At 38.7% G+C, this 26,551-nt stretch overlaps 1 protein-coding gene across 10 annotated transcripts in view; it reads right to left on the reverse strand.

The window, feature by feature from the left end:
* The window catches only part of prdm16 (PR/SET domain 16), a 168,463-nt gene that overhangs the window by 17,904 nt on the left and 124,008 nt on the right, over nt 1-26,551 (reverse strand). For 9 of the 10 annotated variants that reach the window (XM_023956491.1, XM_023956490.1, XM_023956499.1 and 6 more), the window contains exon 4: nt 3,777-3,917. In XM_023956491.1, the coding sequence (XP_023812259.1) occupies nt 3,777-3,917 (141 nt within the window). Of the gene's footprint in view, nt 1-704; nt 1,346-3,776; nt 3,918-26,551 lie in introns of those variants that run through there. The other variant, XM_023956498.1, reaches the window with a different exon arrangement.

The following is a 26,551-nucleotide window of genomic DNA, read 5'->3' on the forward strand; positions in this document are numbered from 1 at the left end:
TCTGTATTGTTCAGGCATTGTTTTTCAGATATGAAGACAAAAAAGAAAATTAAATCATCCCTTTATTTTTTCCGCTGCTGCAGCACAGATACGTTTCCTGCTTTTTACCTTAAAAAATGTTAAATCAAATAAGGATTAGTTGAAAATATTTATTTTTAAAAGGAAAAAGGAAAAAAAAAAGGTTTTCATAATTAGTAACTATTTAAAGTCAAGGCCTCAGCATCTTTCTTTCCACAATTTTGAAATAAAATGTAAAAACTACATGCAGATTTTATGCAAATAAAAAATAATTTTACTGATTTTTAAAATTATTATTATTAATATGAAGTTTCTTGACTGAAACTGAAACGATTTATTTTAATACGTTCCGTTTTTCGCAACTGCAGCTTGCAGAGACAAGCTGCAGTTGCGATTAGTTGCCAAAAGAGGACGCTCTGAACCAACTGTGCCCGCAAAAAGACAAGAGAGAACAGACGCGCGTGCACGCAGACCAACGCTCAGCGACTGCTGAAACAAACTTTAAAGACTTACTATGCGAAACTTGAGAGAGACTGTGGGCGAATCCATCAATTATTATTATTATTATTATTATTATTATTATTATTATTATTATTATTATTATTATTATTATTATTATTATTGTTACAATTAGGCGACACATACGCGACCTCTGGCGCAGCCTTACGATCCGTTTCCGACCTGACCTTTCTCCTCTCCGTCAGATGCAGGAGCTGCGAAAGTTGCGCGGCGCTGCGGAGAGCCTCCAGCTGCAGAAGCACGTCAGTCCCGGAGGAGTTGGCGACACAACCCATAGTAAGTCAGCCCTGGAGAGTGCGGGAGCGGAGCAGCGGTCAGGCCCGGGGAGTCGGGGTCGCGCGTCTGCCCGCCGGACGGAGAGCCTGAGGACGGCCGCCGGTGCTTCCCTGCTGCCCGATGAGGCTGTGCGCTCCTCTGCCGGGCCGCCTCTCTAATCTAGTCAGTGAGCGCGTCTTTGATGAGGATGATGAGCCTTCCTCTTCTCCTCTCTTTCTCTCCTCTCACGACTCCCCCTCTCTCTCATTAGTGATTCCCTGTTGCCCCTTGGTGCTCCCTCGGTTACCCGTCGGCCACTCCTCCTCGTCTTATCTCCAGCCAAAGGATTGAGGGATCTGCGGCGGAGACCCCTCCCCGCATCCCCGATCCCAGTTGCCGCTTTTGCCGCCTGATACATCTATTATTGATGTAAATAATGGAGCAAGCAGTCCGGCGGACTTGCATTCACTTTGGTAGTCAATTTATCACGCACAACTAGTTCCCATTCTCACACGCACGCACACGCAAATCAACGCAACACGCCAGCAGGCCTTTTTACAAGAGCTATTTTAGGAGTATTTGCAGTAAATTAAGGAGTATTTTTTAAATAATTCAAATAACGTTCGATTAAATTGGAGTGAAGGCCATTTTTGTTAATTAGTAATTCGATTTTTTAAAATGAAAAGGAATCAATTTTGTCTGCTAAAAGATATTTTAATTGCTTATACATTTTTACAAGTTAAACAGGAAATAAATATACATGAGAGGATTTTCTAGTTTTGTACTAAATTCGTAAAAAATGCACTCGTATAATATAAAAGGGATATATATATATATATATTTATATATATATTTCAAAATGTAACAGATATGGTTAGTTGGTAAATAATAAAGCCGTTTTTATACTTTTTTTGTCAAACTTTTTGTCCTTTGTCTGCAAAATTTAAAGTTGTGCATTATTTGTGTGTGTTTTTGCACGAGCGTGTGCATGTGTGTGTGAGTGCTACAGTAAGGCCTACACACTCAGACCTGCCTTGACCTCTTCCTATGTCTGTCCAGTGTTTAGGAGACAGATGCCTCATCAATCACTGCCAGCCGTAGGGCCTGTAATAATCCGCTATTGTGGCCTCACACACACACACACACACACACACACACACACACACACAGAAATAGTCGTCTGTATGAATTGATGGATCCTTCCGGGGTAGAAGGGCAGATCAAACAGCGTTATAAAGGACTCCAAGCCGAAACACAAAAGATGAAGGGTTGACAAGAAGGTGGACAAGGTTCATCTTCTCTTTAAACCCCCATTAAGCTCCCGCCCAACACCTTTAAATCACTACATGCAGCTTGGCCCTAAACAGACTCGCTTACACACAAGTTTTGGACAACTGTTTGGTGCTTTCAGCTCGTTCACATGTATAAATGTAAACCTGTAAATACACTTTTAGGCAGCCTGAATATGTAACTCAGCATAAACTTCGGGAATTGATGAAACTTGCTAGAAATATCTATGTTAGTTTTTTCTTTATTTTGAAGTGACTAAATGATTTTTTTTGCACCCACCTCAACAACATAAAGAAAGCAACAACACTTTCAAAGAAACTGCAAATTTTGCAAATAAAAAGAGGCACACCGTTGCAGTAAAATATCTAAATTATGCATAACTGTGCATGCACTTGTTCATTTTACATCATTAATGACAAACAATAAAAATAACTGAACAACATGTGAATTTGCTTGGTGAGCATGTATTTGCATGGGCTCATGCATTGTGCATGCTGATACTTAAAAAGGAGAGAAGGAGAAAACTAACTGCACGGTCTGTTAAATTATAAATTTCAGTGTTGAGTGGTTGTGTACATGGGTGTGATTGTGAAATGCTTGTAAATAAATGATGGAGTCATACCTGTGAGCCACTATGGTGAGCAACTGCTCAGGCACACAAAAAGGAAAGACTTTTGCTAAGTACAAACAAATGCAAAAAAAACAACCAAAAAAACATCAAAACCGATGATGTATGAGGCCTTTTTCTAGGTGCGATAATTCTCCGCAGGTCTCTGGTGCCCTGACTCTTTCTCTGACATTGTGTGGCAGTGGCAGGGGGCACTGATGTGAAAATCTTAAAAGGATTAGGTGGGTTGGCGTTGCCAGCCAATTGGTGCTTGTCAATCTCGGAGGCCCCTTGTGCCTCTTCTCTTACTTTGTCCGAGCCCCTTTCTCTTGAATGGTCAGGCTTAATGTGTGAGGCTTTTATGGACGCAATGGCCTGTCCTTTTGGTGTGACAAAGTGACAGGTGGCAGATCAAGACACGATGACAGAGGGAAGTCGGTGAGGAACGGGCAGCCAGAGACTAAAAACAGGGAGCAAAATGAGCCATGTATGCAGGGATTAGAAAACAAGTAAGAATGGAGCGACGAGGATTTGAAAACACGTAATTGAGGGAATATTTTTGGTTAATTTTACACTGTTTGCACAATAAGCTGTGTTCCGAATTCATTTTATACTGATCTTTTGATATGTTTTCAACATTTGGACTGTGCATTTTTGACAATCAGCCCTTTTTTTTGTTGCTTTTTATCATTGCAAGTTTAACTCAAATATATCTATATGGATGGGGAGGATTAAGATGTAAGATGCATTCGGCAAGTGTCCTAAAATACAACCAGAAGAGGAAGCAATGGACAAAAAAAAAATCCAAGAAAAAGATCCCTCTGTGCATCATGGTTGTTGTGGGATCAATGATAATCTATTATTTCTCAATAGCCAAGCTACTGAAACCATTTGGCCACAGCTGTCAAGTGCAGGATTTTTGTAAACATTTACAATGGCGTCTGCTCTTCATCACTCCTGTGGTGTGTTTTAAACGAGCATGAGGAGATGTATCTGCAGATCCCCCACATTTTTGCCAAGTAATAATATCCCGGCGCTGTGTTTTTCATGAGAGACTCGTGCAGATCGCTGCCACCGGGGCTCTCACCTGGTCTCCTGTGAGATGGCTGGCAACAAGGTTCTGCTCCTCAAACGATGGGGCAGACCGGACGTATTTGAGCCAGCTGTTGGCGGTGGTGTCCAGCCCCGTGTCCAGTTCAAACTTGATGTTGCCCATGTCGTCCACAACCTGATGGACATCAACAGGTTAGATATTTTAAAAGAACAAACCAAAAAACTCCTGAAATATTAAAATGTTTGACAATATCAACCTTCATTGAACTAAATTGTTCAGTATCTCATTTAGAAGGCTGTGCAGGAAGTTTGCTGTCGGTTAACTTCTTAAAACACAGACCCAACATGTCAGTGGGTGTTAGGGCCACCTAACCTTGTCAATCCTGGCAACAGGAAAAGGAAAGGAGGAGGGAGAAGACAAACTGGCTTCTTTCACTTGTCTGAAGACTTTCTCTGGCACATATTGATCACCCTTTGTAACCCCTCCAGTCCCCTGAGTCTAAAAGAGTGGGTTTCACGTTTCCCGCTTTCACAGAAAATGAAGGAGGATGAAGGTGGTGGCATAAGGAGGAAGAGGAGGAGCAGAGAAGGAGAAAAAGGGGTTATTGTGAAGTGAAAAGTGAAGAGGAAACCAGAAGGTAGCAACAAAGCCTTATGTTTTTCCTAGGAGATGAATGGGACCTTGTTCTAATCATATACTATGAATTACAACAAATTTTCAGTGAGTGGGAGAAATGTAAAGGAGCATCTTACTAAAGAACTTTTTGTAGGTTTATTTTCCAAAAAATCTTCCTAAATATATAACCCTTTGAGGGAATTTGTCTGAGATGGAGGTGGCGGGGAATCTGGAGGCGGCTCAAAACCCCAAGTTAGCTGTCTCTACCAGTGTGGGCTCCGATTTCGCCCCTGTGCCGCATGTGATACTGAGAGCCTGCGTGAGTCCTCCCTGGAGAACTGGCCTGAGACAGAGCAACTCCTCTAATTACAACAACCAATCAGCCTGGCCTGAGTTCAGTGCTGACCTCTCTGCACTTCTAATCACAGTCAAATGTGTGTTGAAGGAAACTGAGGTGCGACAGAGAAGAACCAACAAGCCGTCTGACATTTTTAGATGTGCAAAGTTCATGAACTTCTCTAACTGGCTGCTTTTCTAAAGACATGTTCATGCTTTTTTTTCCTTCCTCTGATTCCCAATGTGTGAATGGCAATGTTCATGAGTAAGCTTGTGCAGAAGGTGCATTTTCATGGATGCAGGTGCCAAGTTTGGTGAGCAAATATGTGAAGGGTCTGGATGAAGGTGTGGAAACGCTGCTTGTTTGAGTCAATTTAGGTAAAAAGAAAAAAAAAAAAAACTCTCCAATGTGAATCACGTTTTCTGTGTTTTTGTCATGTTCTTGTGCGGTTTTCTCATGACTGAAGACATATATAAAGAGAATTAAGCTTAAAAATGCATTTTTGAGTATTTCGTTATTTAAATAAAGAGTAGATTTAAAAAAATGCAATTGGAAAAAGCTTGAAGCAGGGATGTAGAAGCTACAATCACTTGACCAAAAACAGCATAATCATACTTAAAAGACCACAGGGAATTTTTCTAAAATAGTTCTAAGATGATCGGAGTGGGACTTTAATTCATGTTACATTGCTTTTGACTTAAGCTGCGAGTTTGCTCACTTCACTAACCGTCTTCAGTTTCATGCAACAATCCGTGTTGGTGCTTTGGACAAAACATTTGAACTAAACACAAAGCAATATTTCAAACCTAACTTACAAACTTAAAATGAAAGCCTTATGATTTTACAGCACATTAAGGGGACTGGGGCAAGTGAGATGATTTAGTTCATGCTAGTTAGTTTTAGTGTTTTCCAAAAAGGAAACAGCCCTGCATTCGGCTTCCATTTTACAAGACAAAAACATGCCATGCTCTTGTTTTATTTGCATAAAGAACAAGGGATGTAATGATTAATCGGCTTAATGGATGAATCAATTTAGATTCTTACAATCCAACCAGATCCATCTGTCTAAGGCAAGTTGTTAATCGAAACAACCAATATTATAAATCGATTTCAAACTGAAGAAAATCAATTACAATAAATATTGGAAAATATTGTTTTGATGGAGGCACGGTAGGTTTATTTTACTATAACATGAAAAGTTACAGTCAAAATGTAAATGGGTTAAATATTGCCTCCTTGTTTGTTTACACATATTTCATTTACATTTGATTATCTTGGAACAAGTACAAAGAAATCTGTAAAACTTCACCTGAACTGTTCAGAACCAGGTATTTATCTCTGAGTCACACTGGTTGAATTTTTGGCTAAAGATTTCCTGGATCGATTTTAGGTCAGTGAACCATCGACTATTAAAATGAATCATTAAACCCCTTTAAAGAAGTATTGAAAAACTAACCATGTAGAGCTTTAATTCACGTGCAGATTTACACCTTCTCCTTCAGGCTAATATCTTCTGAAGATAACACAGTATGTTGAACACATAAGTTGTGCTTCAAGAAAAAAACTGCCATTATTCCCGCTTTTAACCAAGACCAAGACACCCATGAATGCCTTCATTAAACACAGCAATCTTCTCATTACTCCTTTTTATTCTGCTCGCCACCTCATACTTTCTTTTTAGCACACACCTGTTGATCTGGCCATGGATTTAATGAGCAGCAGACCTGGGTGGGTTGTGTGTGTGAACATGTGTGTGTGTGTGTGTTGTCTGGGAGGCCTGCTAACACCCTGTCTCAGTGTGAAAGCCTGATTTATAAGGCTTCGAATAAGGGCCAACAGAGAAGGAGAACCAGAAAGAGCTTGAGGCTGATTGTTTGTTTATTTACCTTTGTTTTTTCATTCACTTTACTTTCCTCAATCCGATGAGGAGAACTTGGCTGAAAAATCATCCACTGTGGAAGGGCTTCACCCAAACAAAAGCAAATGTAACAACTCCAAAAGGATCCAATGTTGAAGTCAGAAAAGTATAGCGGTACATCAGGAAACCTATAACCGTGTTCTTAAAACTTCACACAACTGGATAAAACAGCCGTGGCTGTCAAAACAGGCTTTATCCCTGAAGCCTGTCTGGACTGTCTTTACCTGCTTACACTGTCTCGTAGCACCTTTTTCTTTGGATCAGCATGTTAGAACAGAGTTTACTTTCACAACATCAAAGGGTTAGCTAAAACAGTCCAAAAAAAGAAAAGAAAAGTTGATGTAAATGAAAAAAAAATCAGTTTCAGAACACAATTAAACAATAACAAAAATGACTCAATCCCGACATAGAGGCAAGTGTGCACATGCGTACACACAGATACAGACAGACACAATAGAAAGAGGAGCGGCTCTAAGTGGACAGGATGCAGAGCAAACTCCACAGGAAGCCCTGATAAGAGCACGATACTTATATCGCTCCTCACAACACAAAAGGGAACCTTTGACAGCTAGGAACCTTTAATGGAGATCTCGGCATGCACTCTCCTTCGTCAGTTACATCTGACGGGCATGCGAGGTGCACTGGACTGAATTAGTAAAGGAAAGGTGCTTATATGGGTAGACGTTAGTGACAAGGTACATATTATTTTTTGTTCGACACAAGGCAGAAAATGGAAATGGCAGTTTGGAGCGCGGGGTAATAGTGATTTTGATGCGAGATGGAGACAGATAGAAGCAGACTTGCAGCGTGTGCAACATAACTGCCAGGTTATTGTGTGTCTCAGAGGGAATATTTTTATAAGGTGTGATCATGGTGCTTTGTTGCATGGCTCCATTTTTCAATGTGTGAACACACCCTAGTTTGCATTCATTTGTATACATGTGTGGTAGAGGGCAAAACAGGTTTGTCGTTTAAAAGGAAACAACTTCAGACGATGCAGAATGCAAAACCTAAAGCTGTTTCAAACAGAAATCAATGGAACATTTTGGAATGAAGGAAATTTATCAGATGCAAAATAAAACAAAAAAAAAAACAGCAATAGTATTTTATATTTAGAAAGAAAAAAACGTGATTGTTTTAGTACACATACACAGTTTGGGGGAGTTGAAAAACTAAAATATTAATTTAGAAGTGAAAGAAACATAATCATTCTACACTGAAAGAGTCTCAAATGCTTTACACAATAGATAGATTATTTAAAAATAAAAAAAAGAAGTTAAACAGAATCTAAGGAGGAGGGACTCAATTTGATTTGCACTTTTCATTAAAGAGGCTAGGGGGCAGCGTGGCGTGAAAGCCTGGAAGCAGAACTGGAAGTGAGACTTTCCTGGCTCTTTTCAGACCTACACATACTCCGGTAACTATAGCACGAGTCAGGGTGCTTGTAGACAATTTAAAAATAGCTTATAGAGAATTACACATACTTGCACACATAAACACTGTTCCTGCATTATGAAAGGGACGGTCATGGCAACACAACAGTGACAGATTAAGTGTCTGTGAACAGAACTGCAGAGCCGGTTGTTAGAAGTGTTACAAATTAAGGAGCACTGCGACTCAAAAGAAATAAAAACGTGCATGTTTGAGTGTGCAATCTTTCTGGAAATTGGTCTGTTTCCATTTGGGAGGCCCCTTAACATGCATAATCCTCACACATGCACACACACACACACACACTCAGGTACACACACACTAACAAGCAGTCTAATAAAGCGGCTGATAGAATACAGATCACGACAGCCTTCAACGTGTTTGTATGTGCTCATTCATATGTGAGTGTGTGATGGATGGGGGCCTGCAGAGAAGACCCTGGCCCTGCCATATCACTCAACAGTGTAAATGAGTGTGTGTCTGCCCTCATTTTTGTGTATGTGAGGGGGTGAGAGGTGGACAGGCTCACATGGGGTCCTGCCATTAAACCCCCTCTCGTAGCAAGAATGAGAAAAAAAAAAAAAAAGCAGAGTAAAAGAGATATTTTATTAACTTCAGTGGACTTTGGCTCGAGCTGATAATTATGTGAGCAGATAGAGAAACTCAAATGATGAGAAAATAAAGAAAAATAGTCATATAAAATGATAAAAAAAATATTTGAAGCACAAATTATTCAGGCAAGTTTAGAAAACTTAAAAAGACACCTTAAAAAATATAAGATAAGATATTTTTTATGTCTGATCAGCAACAAGTGGAAGAAGTAAAAACATGTTTCAAGATATTTCATGTGATTAAATGTTTCATTTACTTGAATGTATTTGCTGATATGTATAAAGGTAATGGTGCATAGTCAGACTGGTTTTCTTATTCTTTTTAAATCTAAGGTCCTACAAAAATTGACATAATGTGGATGGGGCATAAATTTTGCTTTAAAATGCTCAGCCAGACTGGATTAACGTAAAAAAAAAAAAGAAAATTGTAAGGCTGACAGCAATGTCAGTTAAAATTAAATAAAAAACATTAAACATGTTTTGAAACAACAGAGATGATAAATTGCAATTTTTAAAAATTTAGAAGCATATCATTGAAAATTGCTTTATCCTGCTATTTAAATCTGACCAGATCAATTAAAGTATTTCAACAAACCTTATGGTACAGTAAAGAAAAGTTGTTTTATATGTAGCACATCAGGTGTTTTTTGGTCACAGACTAGGCAGATGCGAATCTCATTTTCCGTCTTGAGAATATCCTGCCACGTTCAAATGTCATTCAAATCTAAAGACAAAGAGTGCACCACAACATAACTCCCACGAAAACCTTCAAATCAGTGAAATAGCTTGAAGTCCAAACACATTTTCACTGATTTCAACTGAGTCAGTGGCAGAGTCGGGGTGTTTTATCAGGAGGAGTCGTGCTGTGCGTATAGATTGGAGCTTTAAAAATGGAGTGGATGTGTGTGTAAAGCCTATTACTTATGTTGGTAATAGTACACCTGTGTAGCCATGTCTGGAAGCCTAATGACAGCTAAAAAGGAAACAGGCCATAAATCCACACACATGCACCTTCATTACTGCTCTTATGTGACATTTCCCATGTTTACTCTTTGTCCTGTCAAAAGCACAGGTGATCACTGCTTTAAAAAAAGTCTGAGTCTGCTTTCGCTGCAACAGCAGTTGAACGTATGTGCGCAAGGTGTTAGGGCGTGCATTCATCGAGTGTGAGCGTCTGTACGGCGTGGGTGAAGGCGTGTTAAACGTGACCCATTTTATCTGGCCAGGGCAGCCATCGACATAATTAAAAACCAAGCAGGCAGGCCAGGGAGGGCCTGGGGCCTTGTAAAAGCCATCTGGGTTGCAGTGTGAGTGTGTGCATGTATTGTGAGTGTCAGAATGTAGCCCCGCTCACTAATGACCCAACTTGCTTCCATTAAATCAGCATCGCTGCAGTCGCAGTCGCACAGCCATCATTTGTGGTGAGTGTTGCATGTGCCTCCACGAAAACACGCTTATAAAAAAATCCAGTGTCTTTCTCTCACACACAGCAAATCACTTTAACGTCAATTCTCATTTTGCCAGGGATTGCCACATCTAACTACTACCATGACTGCACATTAGACCCGGACAGCAGTTCCCGTGGTTATGGGAATTTTAGTCTGAAGATGGAAAGAGCGTAAAGTCAATTTTGGGACTAAATCATGACAAATATTATTCAAGAGAGCTTTTAGTTGATTTTAGTCATTGTTTTATTATGTTTCAACTTTTATTTTTGACTTATTGGATTTTACCACTACTACTCTCTGTGTTTTACTTTGATTTCCCGCCGCCTTTTTGTAAAGAACTTTTTTATTTCTTTCTGTGAAAAGGGCTATACAAATATATTTATTCTATTCTATTCTATTCTATTCTATTCTATTCTATTCTATTCTATTCTATTCTATTCTATTCTATTCTATTCTATTCTATTCTATTCTATTCTATTCTATTCTATTCTAAATGAAACCTAAAAATGACAGTTTGCTGTTTTTGGCAACATATTAAAATGAATCGATAAAATGCAAACAATTGTGAATGTCTTTTTTAACTGGTTTAAAGACCCGTTCCCATGAAAATTGTGTTCTTGGAGCATTTTTCTGACGATGGAGGACAAACATATGAAAAATTAAAACTAAAACCACATTCTTGAGGATTTCTTTTTTCAAATTATGGTGAATCAGGAGCAGATGAAAAAATGCAGTTTGAAAAAAGCTTTTAGTTTGTGACAGACAAACTACAAATTGGCAGGCTACAAGCTCCTGGCTCAGCTCCATTCTGATGCATCCGTTTGCAGACGATTAGATCCATGTATGTCTTCATCTTCCTCACCTGAACTGACATTTGGCTCAAAACTGTACAGCTGGATAGCTTCAATATTGCTTACCATTTTTGTCGCACCAGTAATGTTAGATTGGGGTTGTGAGAGGCTCTAAGCTAGAGTGAGCAAGTGTAAACAGATGGATGATAGGAAATGAGGGAAGGCTTACTCCGCGCCAACAGTCCCGTTCACAACTCAGAGGTGAATTTTTAATGAACTACTGCCACTCTGCAGAAACTATGTTCAAGAAAACCACAGCTTTTTTTTTTGGGCTAAAAACGGCATATTTGTAATTAAAAGACCACTGGGACCACTCAAAAGATGATCAGTGTGAGACCTTAAGTATACTTATTATAATTTATTTTTAATATAAGTCATAATTTAAGTAAATTCTTAGACTAGAATTGATGAAACCACAGCAGATCAGCTTTCCCTGTATGTTGCGGATAATTAAATTATTCCGTGCACCATAGTGTCCACCTCTGATCCCCTGCAGCTCATTTGAATGAGCAGGTTGCCATGTGCAGGGTTACCGGGTTAGGGAAACTTAAAACAGGAAGTGTGTGCGCTTTAGAGACTTTTCAGGCTGGACCCATTTAATGAAATGGCTTTGTGTTATTTACAGCCCCTAGTTAAAAGGCTGGACGATTATGTGTAGTACTCAGTGTGTGCGTACCTTTTTTGTAAGGAAATGGGATGAATGTACGTGTCATTTCACATGCACTTTCTTTGAGCGTGCATGTGAGTTTTAGCTCTGTACAGGCAAAGCTTTTTCTGTGTAATATGTCTGGTGAGCGTGACCGTGCTTGTTTTACTGTTGCACCACCTTTTACAGGTGGGTCTTTATGATATGTATTTAGGGTAATTAGTGAGCAGATATATTGGCTCATTATGGTGAAGCAGGTGCAGTGCAAGTGGGGAGATGTATAAACGGGCGCATCAGGGTCATGCTCGGTTTGTGATGTTTGGTGTGTCACGACTGTAATGATAAGTAAGGTCAAACAGAATCAGACTGAGCTACACAGATTTGGGCCTTTGTCAAAGTGAAACATTGAGAACATTTCGTATCGAACTTTAATCTCAATTCAACAAAAGCAAAATGGAGGATCACAAAGGGAGTAAACAGGTTGAATATTAACTAGGATGGAGCTAGGGAGGAACTGAGCAAAAATGTGCTTCTTTTACAACCTTCAACATGTTAAATGCGGTGCAGCAAAACGAAATTCCCCGAGCTTGAATAAAAATAAATAAATAAATCACTCAAATCTTCAGCTTACATGCCAAGAATAATGGCAAATAATGAGGTGAGGAAGCCTGTGTTCAGCGCCGACACAACTTGACCTCAACACTATCGACTGACATCGGAAGTGAAACACAAAATGAGACAATTACTGGAACTGCGCAAACACAAATAGGGAAGTGCCGGTCAGGACAAATTTGTAGAGCACGCAGCACTATTAATTATTTATTAACACTTAAAAATTTCCGAGCTAGGCGTTTGAAAGAGGAGATACGCTGTGAGAATATAAGCTCTTCATTTGAGGCAAAAGTGCAAGATTGTTGATAAGGATGAAAAGGAGAAAGATAAAGCAGGATAAACGAAACTAAATGTCCAAACAAAATCCATGTGTTTTTAAAAGCTTTGTTTGATTCAAACCAGGAAAGTTCAGCACACATTGAGAAAAACAAAGCTGATTATATCAAAAAAGGCTTGAATGATTTCTTTTTGATGATCCATGAGGCCATCTCATCTTTTTGCTTATGAAGATCAGTGAATCACGCCAGCAACAAAGAGCTAAAACGAGTGAAACATGACGTTTGGGAGATGCACTACATACTTTTAAAAGCAGAAATCCAGAGAGTGACAGCCCTCTACACATTTTTTTTATTCTTCTGGCCATGATCATCATTGTCGTCCGCCGTCTGCTGCGATTTCTGTATGCAGCTTTAATTTGAGGCCCACAATCAACAAAAACAGCCTTGTACTTAAATTTGGAAGCTGAAAAAAGCATTTCATAGCAGCTGGCCAGGACAGCGTGTGGCAGAAACTCGGTGTGGCTGCAGGCCTGGAGACTTATTGGAACCATCTGAACAGAACTTTCCGTTATAACAACAAAAGTGGCCTTTCCTTTCTCACAGTCTTGGCCCTTTTCTCACCTGTGGCATATAGCCAGGGCTTTCTCCTTGTCTGATGGCCTAAGATTTAAAGATAAGCCTCACAGTCAAATTTTGGAGAAGAAAAAAAACCAGATTTCTTTTTTATGTCTTTGTTTCTTTTGGAAGATCAAGAAGTTAATTTCTTGAGCCTATTAAGGAGCAATTTGTCAACTAACTGCCATTGTTATGATTATTATTTTTGACAATTTACAAGATTTTTTCCTTAAGACAGAGGTTTTCCACAACCATATTAGAACATGATAAATGTTTATGTCTTACATATTATTGTTGAAAGATGGCTTAAATTATGAGTTTCCATCAAAAAAGTGACATGACACCAACTTCAAGTCAATTTTATTTAAAGTCCTTTAAAGTCGCCACAATCACTGCAGCTTGTCCTTTTTAATAAATACGTTCCGTATTTCCGTCTCTTTTATTGTCTTATCTCTGCTGTTATATTACTGGTATTATTTTAAACTAGAATAAAAAGATATAATCTTTAACTTCTTATTGAACATCAATATATTGCTTCCTCTTTTTTTTTGCAATGTACATTAAAGATTTCTATACTACTCTCTACAATAAGAGTAAGATAATAAACTTGTTGGTGTCATGAATTAGTTTAGAGTACTGATCATCTGTGATCACACGTTAGTGTCGTCTTGCAATATTAGACGAATACGCGCATTTTCTATCTGTTCTATAAATTCTAAACAGTAGATGTGAATATAGAGACGTCTTCATCTTAAACTGGCTTCCATGTCTGACTGCAAACACACTCAAGACCCCTTTACTTCCCCCCTGAGGGTGAGACTGGCTAAAAAAAGGGGCCAGTAAATGTCTTTCTCTTTGGGCCTGCTGGCGAGAAGCAGAGGAAAGGACCTATTTTACTGTGGTGTAAACCATTGTTTCATTTCCACACTTCTCTCTCCCTCTTTCTGCTCTGATATTTCACAGGAGTTTTGGCCGCGGTTCAAGTGTGAATACAATACAGCTATTGAGATCATGGTTCTCACCTCCTGGTCTGCACGGAGCGCCCACAGCTACCACCTTTAGCTCAAACCGCCACACTTACTTTTCTCTTTTCTTTCCAGTCATTAATTCTTATTTGAAGACAGGGGCACACGGTTCTGCTTCATCCCACATTTCATTATCTTACATCCTCACCTTAACTCTGGAGAGCTCCAGTGTGCAGGTAACGACCCCTGCTTCACCAAGAGCCCCACATATATCTAATTTTTAATTAAGGAAGCTCATCCTTTCCCCAAATAGAGGAGCTGACACAACAAGATGTGGGTTTTAGTATGAGTGTTGCAGAACAACCTAGAAGCCATCTGGTTTGTGTTAGACGGCAAGTCAGTGACCAAGGCCTGGCTGATGGCCATCAATCTATCTTTAAGGTATGATGGGGTATAAGGAAGTATAAAAAATGACCCTCTCCTTTAAAGAAGATAATGAACATTAGGAGGATTGAGGTCAAGAGTGGAGTTATGCAAAACTTGAGAAACATTTCAGTCACATGCACCCGTACGGCGGTCGACGAGTACTAGTGCTGCAGGTTTTTTGATTTGTCTGGGCCAGTAGAAGGTCGTAGAGAAGAGCGGCCAATCTTAAAGGAGCGCAGGTGTGTCTTGTAGTCTCTTGAGGCTTAGGTGGCCAACTCAAGGAAGGCCATGAAAATGGAACATACCATTGCTGTGCGTGTGGTAAGTGTGTCACAATGTATTAATTACATAAAATGCAATTATGACATGCAGGTGCTATTGCCCAGTGCCTTTATGCTGAAATCAAGTCGTTAGTAAGGCAGATGTACCTGACCCTTCCTGACTGTGCACACACCCGCAGAGTGAGCAGGTGATGTGTAAGTGCTTGTAGGATGCCAACACAAACTACACTCTCATAGTGTACTTTCCTGATTTCTAACAGTCACGGGCCACCTGCGTGCCCCGTACAGATTCACCCGTTTTCACATACAGACAACATGTATCCACCTGCAAGGGCAGTTGTGACTAAGGCATCCAGACTACAGGGCAGCTTTTAAATGCACATAATTATGATATAATCAATTAAAAAAAATACACTGTATATATATTTCATTGTAAAATTTTACGTAAAGTTTTTTTATCAAATATTATCTCCAAGATGGCTTTTATGGTTAAGGGAAACAAAAACTGACAATGTCTGTCTATGCCTTCGATAAAACAAAGATTTACAAAACAAGGTGCAATCATTGATTAAACAGCACACAAAAGAGACTCAAAGGAGTTTGAGGAAGACAGGATAAGACAGAGAAAGATAAATGAGGAGGAGGAGCAGCTGTTGACACAAGCCTTCCCCTCTGTGTCAGATACGAGATAACTGGGTTGCCTGTGTTTAGACACACCATTAGAAGTGTCATCAATCACACACACAAACATCCGCACACAGAGGCTGAGGATTACTGGAGGGTGACACAACATATTGCTCTATTACTGCATGCCAGACTGCAAGAGTGAGCAGGCTCTGCAAACTGCAGATTAAAGGGAGTTGCTGCCTGCAATATATTTACAAAATATAATGCCAAGTTATATATGTTATCATATTAGTCATTTCTTTCTAGGAGAAATAAATAGCATGAGCCATTCTATGCGGTCACCTTTAGCAACATACATGAAGGTTAGTATTAGTACAAAGGGGTCACTCTGGACAGAAAAAGGGCAAAGACCCAACTTCAGCTCCCACCTGGAAACTTCTCATTAAAGCTCAAACAGCCCACGGCATCCAAGTCGCCATTAAAATCACACCAGCAAATAACAATGACTTTCAAACTATCCTTTGACTAATAATGCCATCATTAAAAGTTACTTTTGGCTTTGCAAATACCAAAAAGAAAAAAGAAAAACTTTGTGGAGTGGTCCTGGGCTCCCCATGGTCACATTAAAAGCTAAGGCATAATTTGGCCATTCACTAACAACTCTTAGAGCATGCTTCCCCAAAGGAACACAATCACGTGTAATTGGCCAATCAGCAAAGCGAACAAACACGATACCTCACACAGTGAGGCTGCTGGAGACGTCAAAAGGACAAGACCGTGAAAACAAAAATAAAAACTTGAAGGTCCATGACAGAATGTGGTTGCTGTTCTCATGAGTGTTAATGTATTATGTGTTGTTTAGAGGTTACTGATTGAACTCACTTGCAGACTTTAATTTGGGCAATACTTTTATGTAAATAATGTGTGCATATAGAGTGCACGGACTTCAGAACTTTGAAGTAACAGGAAGACACCAACTTTAAGATGCTAATATGATCAAATGCATAATAAAATCCACAACACGTATGAAAAAAATTGAATCAATTATTGATAAAAAAAATACACATTTTTGATCATATTAGCATAAACTACTTTAACATTTGATCCTCGGGGGACATATTTACCACTCCTGCAAGATTTAAAATGTTTCCCATTAAACAAAACACTAATTCTGAATCTAAAAATAATAATTCATGAAAGGTTTTATAGTTCCAGATGAAAATAAAATGCAAGGAGGAATTGTGTTGTGCTATATCAAAGCTTTGCAAAAGATGGACGAGGAAACGCATTTGTAATTTGTTTGTGCTTGTGAGAGTTTCAGTAATTTCAAAGTAACCCTTGTGTTATCCTATGGGGTCAAGATGACCATTGGCATGTTCTCCCTACCATGAAAAAGGTGGATAAAGGTGGAGAGGATTTCATGTAACCCATACTTGTTTGTTTATTTATTTTTTTATTTTTTACAGTTACATAGTCATAATTCATTGTACGTGGGAGCCATGGGTCACGTGCTTTAATGGAGGGGAGTGGGAAGGGTGAAGGGTGGGTTGGGGTTTTTACTGTAATGTTGTGTGTTTACTGTTTTTAGTGTTAAAGCGCTTCGAGTTGCACAAAATGCATGAGAAGCGCTATTTTATAAATAAAGTTTGATTTGATTTGATTTGATGAAAACCAGTGATGATCACAAACCATTGAAGAAAAAAGTTCAGCGCACTGTCTAGTGGGTCTAGATGACCCAACTCCCAATAAGTGCCTAGGATAGCACAAGATTAAAGAAGGAATTGGGTAAAAACAGCTTGTTTTTGCACAAAAATGAGCAGAAAACATTTAAGATTGAAATAATTTGTCATAGTTATTTATGCTATTTTCATATTATTATAAAAAAAATATTTTATAAACAAATAAATGAATCATTTGCAAATGAACATAAGCTGATTTGTGGATCTGGGTATAATCAATAACCCTTGGGACACTTAATGGGGAGCAGGTCATCTCTCTCTATATATAAAATGTCTAAGAGATTATGTGTCATTGACTGATCATACGACTGTAGATCAGTTCAACCACACAAGTCAATACAAACATAAACATAATTTAATAGACTAATAAAGTCGGTATAGTGCATTATTTATTTTTATGAATTAAAGCCCTTTTCCACTGACTATCCTTCAGCAAGACACTTAGCCTAGTCACAGCAATTGTTCATCTTTTCCCTCTGCAGTAATGGAAGAACTGGAGACACTGAAAGTATCATGAAAGCCTTTCCTTTTTGTTATGCAACTAAGTGAATTTTCATTTGTCTTTCTTAATGTGGGCTTAAGCCTTCTCATTGTACTAATTACTCCAAACAGTGCATTGGATCTTTTGAGCCTCGGGGATGCATTTGCTTTGACCTCCCTGTGTGCTGGAGCTCAGTGGTCCTGGGGGGTATTTAGGAGGTAAACATGTTGACTGCCTCTCTGCCACACCGCACTACCAGCCATTTACTTCCCCACACGAGCAATTAACGAGCTAATTTGAGGTTAGTGCATATATGCAAATGAAAGACAAACAAAAGGAACGGGTGATGGATGACAAGAAAGGGGGCTGGAAAGGGTTCATAAAGGACACTTATACCACAACGCTAATTAAAAAGCCATGACCATGATTGTACTGTGGTAATTCATTAGCTGCAACCTGCTTCTGCTCCGCGCGATGCTGTGGGTGCTAATGCTAGCTAGATGCGAAAGAAGAAAGGCTTTTTACAATATGGAGAGGGGGTAAAAAAACGAATGAGGGATGTGGGCATTAAGCAACAGAAGGGGCCCATGTGAGTACATAAGTCCAGTCAAATGAGGTTGGTTGCATTAGCCTTACTGTGCTATTGCCCATTAGTTTTGCAGAGGGGGCTGCAAGCTGAAAAAAGGTTACCATATACACACAGCAATTAGGACTATAATAGGATAAACAACAACCTAGTAGATGGAGGGAGTCAAGCAGAACACCTTGTAGGGAATGATTACAGCCGCAATGTATAGAGGTGGGTAACTTTGGTCGCACTGATCTGTGGAACTGGAGGAAAACTTAAAGTGGCACCCACTGGCTGTTTGTTGCCTTATTTATTTATTTTTAAGAATGACATATCTATAGACTTTCAGCACTACAAAAACTGAATTTAACCTTAATCTTGTTTCAAAAATAGTTGTTTTACTTTCTTTCTTGCAAGAAAAATCTTGTCAACAAAGTTTTTCAATGCAAAATAATCTTAGTTTGAGAAAACCTGTTGTAGTGACTATAATCTTTTTTCCTTAAAATAATAGTTCTTGCGAAGATCCTTTTTCTTACCCCAATGGCTGAAGTTTTTCTACAGAAAGAAAATCTGCCAATAGACCAAGAAATTTTATAAGGGGCCACTCTAATAATCTTTTGATCCATTAAAAAGTGTTCGCAGTGTTTTTTAAAATTATGTTTATGACATTTCAAGTCAGAAATCATAAAACTTCTGCGGTTTTCTAGGACTTTGTTTCTGCAGAACGGCAGGAGCTCATTAGAAATTCAACTCTGAGTTGTGGGTAGGACAGTTAGCCTTTAAGCTATGCTTGTAAGTCTGCCCCCATTTTTCATCATCCCTTTGTCTAGCCACACAGTTTTGAGCCAGATTCCAGCTCAGATGAGGAAAACTAAGACGTACATGGATCTTTTTGTCTTTTTGTACAAGTGGATTCATCGGAATAGAGCAGAGCAGGGAGCTTGGGGTTCACAGAATGTGGCAGCTATGTCACTGCTACAGGCTTTTTCCAACTGCATTTTTTCATCTGCTTCTGATTCACAACAATTTAACCAAAGAAATACTCAGAAAAACCTTAATTTTGTTTTATATATGCCGTTCATCATGAGGAAAATGCCAATAAAACAGGTTAAAAACACTAAAATATGATTTTCATTAGAGTGGGTCATTAAGGATATTTGTTTGACCCTACTCAAGTAATTCTCATGATTTTCTACTAATAAGTCATTTCATCTCAGTGGGAACCATTACCTTTCTTACTATTGTCTTTGTATATTCAAAAATCTCTTAGCAATCACAAGCCAGTTGACAGGAAATAACATTTTGATCAAAGGAGGAGAAAAACAGATGGGAGAAACAAGTGGTGTGGGATCAATGGTGCAAAAAATTGTTTTTATCGAATGCTGTGTGGCTCACATTTCCTGCAGACACAGATAAGAGAATGGGAGTGAGCAAAACCTTGGTTATGTGTGTCCAGGTTGGAAAAAAAGAGAGGAGGGGGAGAAAATAAATGAGATTATTGATGTTACATGTCAAATATAATTGCTGAGATTTGAGCAAAGAAGAGTCGAGAGAGTAGGCTGATGTGCTCGCTGATCCGTGCAATACGTCGTTCGGGAAAAACGCCAAAGCGTAACAGAATTTGGATTGTGACCTCAGGTATTTGAGTTGATGTGATACTGAACGGAAATGAGATCATTTGGCCTCAAAAGTGAACTGGTGACTTTTAAACCTGTCTATCTCATGGCTTAGATGACTTAGGGTCTTACACAAGGGGCTGATATTGTGTACACTTTTCAAGTATGACTCAAATACTAACTTAAAAGGGAAGTTTTTTTCCCTTCAGTAATGCAAGCCGCTGAGTTACATAATATGCTCAAGATAAAGAGAACATTTGAATTAAAAAAATTAGAATTAATTGATATAGTTGCATGCACCCACAATAACTGTAATGCATTTGATAAGCTCCAAATCTGGACATGGTTTTCCCAAAAAAAGGGATGCTCTCACTCTGCAGAAATCAAGGCCAAACTGACATTTGCTGTGTGTGCGTGGGGTGCATTAACTCACAAAGATACATTCAGAGGCCTCACGGTTCAGCAGAGGTCCGGCCTTCAAGAAGCAGACAGGAATCTTATTCTCAAAGCAAACATTCCAACTTTGCTGTGCTTTTCAGCACTTTCCTCTAATCCAGCACATTTCCAAAAAGCATCATCTTCATAAGTAAACTTCTTCTTTTCAGAGGAAAAAAAAAAACCCCAAGTAGCAGCTGATCCAGTTTCAAAGGTAATATTTTTCATTTCTGGCCAAAATGTCTTCTGTGGCACCATCATCATTCAAATGTTTAATGTAAACATTATCTTTAAAATTTTCTTTTTCCTTCCCTACTTAAAAGCAAAAACTGCTGATATTTTGCTGTTTATGATAAAAACTCACCTCTGCTGCAAAATCTGTCAAGTGAGTGTGTCTAAACTGTTTATTTGTCATAAGCTAGACTCTGAGCAGAAGTTAAACGGTGGTTTGTTTGTTTTTTACATTTTAAGTACATTATATTTGAACTTACAATAATGAACAGAAGAATGAAAAATGAGAAAATTTAGTCCAAAGAAAATTCATGTAATGTATAAAATCATGATTTTTGAACAATTTGTCTTGTTAGTTGTTTAGTTATTTCTCTTAGAAATTTTAATGTCATGCTAATTTACTATCAGGAAGATCACAAGAAGCATCACACCTTTTTTTATAATAAAAAATATAAATTCCTTTTTGGAAACAAAATAAAAACTTAATGCCCATAGGAAGTAAGCAAGTGAATTTATGTAAATCAGCATGTCAGATCACGACAAGTGTTGAAATAGGGGTGAAAATGTAGCAGTGCTGTGCTGTAACCCCTGAAGACTTCTCTGTCTGCGATTGTGGGTGAACATACACCATGCATCTCCTGGGAGCACATTATGTCTATCTCCACTAAGAACTAGACCTGCTCGCAATAGTATCCTAAAGGTAGCCAAGTCCCCCCTGCCAAGTGTCTCATATTTTCAAGCTGACCGTTTTATGGAAAGATCTGTAAAGAAAGCCCTCCACCTTGGCCTTGGGTTCACGCCACCTCCATAAATATTGAGCTCACGGTAAAAAGGCACAAGGGTCAGCCCATATCGCAGACAGCAATGGAGAACATCGTCAAGCAAAATGGTTTTGTCAGATTTATTTTGTCTTTTATGACTAACTTTTCCAGTATTCATGGCGTGCTTTTCAACAATACCTGGGAACCCCACTTTATGGCAGCTTTTTCTTTTTTTATTTAAGAGTTGAACTTTGCATTTTCCTCACCCTCAGCTCTCACATCATTCTTTACCTGCGTCTGGCTAAGTGTATGTGTGTGTGTGTGTGTTGAGATGCTGTTTGAGATTGTATCTAATGACTCCAGTACTGCCCTATCAATCAACAGCCATGTGCAGACAGTGAAAATCAATACTTCCATGCAGAGCTACCTGAGGTCCCACACACTTCATTTGTCAGAACTGCTCAATACGTCAATGAAGAGAAACTACAACACACTCCAGTGAGGAGGCTACTAGTGAGCGAGGTGGGAGTAAATCTTTTTGGTGTTTTCTCAATGATGGTGAACTTCTCTGTTTCAAAGCTGCATTGTGTTGTGTCAAAGATCATCTATTCAAGTCTGCAGCTAGTCTTCATTGATAATTCATTCTTTTGGTTCTCTTTGTTCCCCCCTCAGGCTCCCATATTTTGATTGTGTGATCTTTCTCTGATAGATTGAGCTTTTTCCTCTCTTTTCTCATCTACACGCTGCCCTCCTATTTCCCCTCTCTGGGTACTTATTGACATTTCACTGCTAACCCTTTCTTTTACGCTCACGTTAATGTGTGCGGCCTTATCAGATGCACAGGTGGTTTGGAGTTTCATTTGCCCTCACTCCCTACTCTTCTCCTTTCTTCCGGGTTATTCATCCCTCCTTCCTGTGCTCTGAAAGTCAACCTTCCCTTTACAAAACCCCCTGCACTCTTATCTAGGAGACCCCGCGACCCCACAGTCATCGCAACAGCCAAGAGGAGAGAATGGAGACCGCTGCTCCCTGGAGACAGTAGGACCAAAGACAGAGTGTGCTTGCATGAGTGTGTGTGTCCTCAGTGGTTTGGGTGTCTGATGCCATTAGACTAGTGTATTTACTGTCCAACTGTCTAAACATTTGTGAAACATATGCTGGTGGAGTAATGGACCTTGAGACATAGCGCTGATATTGTTCTATATTGAGAGAAACAGTTTAATTAAAAAAAAGTAATGACTTTTGTCAAGAAAATCTAAATATAGACAAACATTTAAGCATTTTTGTTTTAACAGTTGCACAAAGAAAATTCAATTTTGGATTTTAACATTCATTTTTAATTCTTAAAAATGCATATTAAATAAATGATTTAACCCTAAAAACAAAATATATTCTAGGGTAAAGAATAATGTCAACAAAATTAGCACAGCACATAGTGTCTTAAACATCTACATTTCTTCCTTCCTTTTTTTGCCATTTGGAAGTGAGTCAAAGATACGAAATGATAATGTTTCCTTCCCGTGTCCTTTGTGCACGCAGGCCTTCATTTGTATTGTGTGTGGTCTTTGTTGAACATTATGCAGGTGCACCATCGTGCACTTGCATCCTTTACTCATATCCTCATTCTTTCCTGACCAAGACAGCTCACACAGGAAAGCACCTGATGCACAAGTGCATAAACATAAATAAAAACAATGCATTCATAATACCTTTAAATCCCGACATTATTTCACATTTGGTGTCTATCCTCAATATTTGTGTTTATAAGCATTTTTTTAGATAAAAAAAAAATAATCAAGGTTTTTCTTAGAAAAAAAACAAACCTTTTGGATAGGTACTCATGCTCTTAAAAAAAACAAAAACGGATTAACTGATTAATGCATGGAACAATGGGAAAAATACGAATGGAAGAGAAAAAAAATACACTGATCCAGGAAGGAATAAATAGAATCCAGAATTAAATGATAGAGAGGCAGCAACAATTCTCTCAATTAAGGAGTTACAAGCCAAAATCCTCTTTAAAACCTTTTAAAAATAATTTCAAAATAACTTTAATTTATAAATGTAAATGGTTTTATTCATTTGAACCTATTCTATGAACATATCAAAATGCAAACATGCTCCTTTATGGCTATTTAAGGTCATACATTCCAAAATGGTGAGACAAACACACTCTGGCTGCTGCTGCTGTGGTGGAATAGATTTTGAGGGGTTATCATCCAATCTGAAATGTAAGAGATCCTTGCTAAAGGAATCCCAAAGAGTTACCACAGAATAATCACATCAAAACAAAAAAGGACGGATGATGAAGACATTGTAGTTGCTCACAAAGCATGCCATTTTTGGAGCAAAACATCCTCGATTCAGGTCTGATGTCAGATCCTTCCTGAAAACTGATTTGGAGAAGAATGTTATGAGCTCATTTCTGCAGACAGAACTGTCTACTTTAAAGCAGCTATATTTAAAACTTTCAATAAAAAATAAATAAATGTATCCTACTACAATTAATTAAGTAGTAAATACTTATTTATAAATTATAAAATATAGTTATTTAAAAACCATAAAGCACAAAAGGTTTTTCTGATGGTTACATTTAAATACAAAACTGTCTAACATCTTGTAACGCCATCTGGTTTAGAATTGCATATTAAATATGTTCTGCAGCACGGTGTAAACATTTAATCTCAATGAAGCACGGTGTGATTCAGAGGATTTATGGCTCATTATGTTCAGCGTACTGGTGGAATTTAAAAAAGCCACAAATTTCCATCAAAAGTTTTGAGCTTTAAATTAGTTTTAAACAGTAAAAGTTTTGATCCACAGATGGTTTTTTGAGCAAATGTTTACATTGATGTCCAGATGAAACGTATACGTACATTCTCAGGCACAATTTGGTAGGACACAGTAGCTGTTTCCCTGACAGAAAACAAGCCTTAACTTTGACCTAAACACTAAAGGTTGTCTGGCTTTTCAACTTTAGCCCAGAGACTCTCTGCTAAGTTGCTAATGGCTAAAATCACGTTGCTCCGATTACAGATGGCAAGCCGTAGAGGTTATCATCCCTGCTGCAGAGACAGCCTAATTTCTACCAGCTGCTGCGATCTTAGTGTGTGTGTTTGTGTTTGAGTGTGCGAATGACTGAGTGTTCATGGGCTAAAATGACAGATTTACACAGGCCCTTAAACGCACCAGACAGAAGAGGTTGAATATACTGCAAGAGAGAACTTGTTAGAAAAGGACAAGGACCCCTCAGTCTAAATTTGGTGCATGTGTGTACAGAGATGTGCTACCAGAACACATCTACAAAACCTTTATGTGCAGTTAAAAATGATTCTTGAAATTTCTGTTTTTCATGCATCAAAAACATTTAAAAACAGAAGCCTTTTTGACTCGCACCATCAAAACTCAGCTTTCTCCAATGTCCACTTAAATCGTTTCCTTCACTTATGCTGTAACAGTAAAGGGACCACCACATCCACTTCTGCAAAGTCCACCTTGTGGCCAGAGGCACCCAGTTCACGGCCTCGCACAAACACATAAACACACAGAATGAGTTGGTTTTCCAGACCAACGGTGCACTTGGCCGGAATACTGCCACTGCATATACTTATGGAGTGAGACTGACAGCACTCACTGTGAGGAAGTCACACATTAGGAAGGCTAGAGGTGGAAAGAGAAGTGGAAACAGGGAAGGTGAGGAAGATTATGAGAAAGTAGAAAAGATTCCTTAGTGGTGGTTTTTCCCAATGGCCCAGTTGAAACCGTTGCCAGAATTCAAGAGTAGTGACACCTGGATGTTTTAGTCTTTCCACTCTGATATCTTTGAGATTTTTCCCTCCAACACTCAAACATGTATAGAAATTAAAAAAACAAAAGAAAAAAACGTCCTTAATTTAAAAGCTTAAAGCAATCAATGAGATCTGACTTGAGTGCTGGAAATCAACTAAAAACACATATGTAAGAAAAACCCTCCAAAACGTTTAATGAAAAGTCAAAAGAAGCAAAAACAAAATCTAAATCAATACAGATAATATCAAGCACAAATAAAGCACAGACACATTAATTTAGGTACACAGGAGAGCCCAAATTTCAAACTATAATGTCAGCAATGTGAATCACATTTCTACTGCACATCTGGTGCACTGACATGTATACATTTCTGCAGACACAAATAAGAAAAAAAAGAGAAGAAAAGAGACAGAGAGGGCACACAGAAGAAAATATAAAGGGTATAATTTTCCACAATCAGCCTCTGCTTGAAACAAGCAATTAGAGTGAATGTGCAGCGAACATCCCCTTTGAGGTGGAAGATTGTGTGCGTGCATCTGTGTGTGTTTCTGTGTGCATGTCCATGCATCTGCGTGTGTTTGAGTGCATGCATGTGTGTGTGTGTGTGGACCTTTCAACTCCTCCTCTATGTTTTTCTTGTGGTTATGTAGGTTGGTTCAGAGGCAGCACACAGCAAATTTGATAATTCTACCACCAAATGGAGCAGAGCATGCCCTATACTGTAGCATGTTATCCCCTGCAGCATCACAATATGGTTTATCTTTACACAGTCTCTAAAGCAATAAGGACAAATGTCAATGTTTGGAGTTTGACAAACAAAATGAAGCATATTTATTATTCATAGAAGCATTTTAAGGAGCAAAATGCTAGAGTACTGCAAAATTAAAAATAAAAAGTTTAAAAAAAGTTAGAACAAAAAAAACGAAGGAATGCTTAAAAGATATTTAAAAATAATTGTATTTCTTTTTTGGGTGAGATGTTTTAGAACCACAAAGCAAGACACATTCTCAAAAAATAAATACATGCATAAATATAAACAAAATGCCGAGTTCTGCACAGTTTGCAAAGGTTCTGGTTTGCCTCAATGTGGCTTTTGATTAAATTATTGAATATGTTTTGAAAAAGAGAAAATATGAGAAGAGAAAGAAGAACAGAGTAAATGCAATAAGACAAAATGAGCAGAACAGAAATATATTGTCTGAGGCAGCCATAGCAGGTAATTGGGGAAACACAAGCCTTAATCCCAAAGGTGGAGTTTCCTCCTTAAGGTTCCTTGAAGAGGAGAAAGAACAGAGCGCACTCTTTTATCTGTGTGGTCTACCGGCTCAGTTTTCTCTCTCTGTCCGCCTGTCTCTGCCCTTCTTTCCCTCCTGCCACGGTTTGCTCACAGCTCACAGATGTGGTTTGTTCTCTGGTCAGGTTGTGTGTGTGCATGTGAAGTCTGATCTGCTCCCCAGAGATGCCCCTTTACCCCCGATGTCACCTGCATGACCTGTCCTTTCTACTACTTCTCACTATAGTTTTTAT

This window comes from Oryzias latipes, chromosome 7 (genome assembly GCF_002234675.1).
Source record: "Oryzias latipes chromosome 7, ASM223467v1".
Taxonomy (NCBI): Eukaryota; Metazoa; Chordata; class Actinopteri; order Beloniformes; family Adrianichthyidae; genus Oryzias; species Oryzias latipes.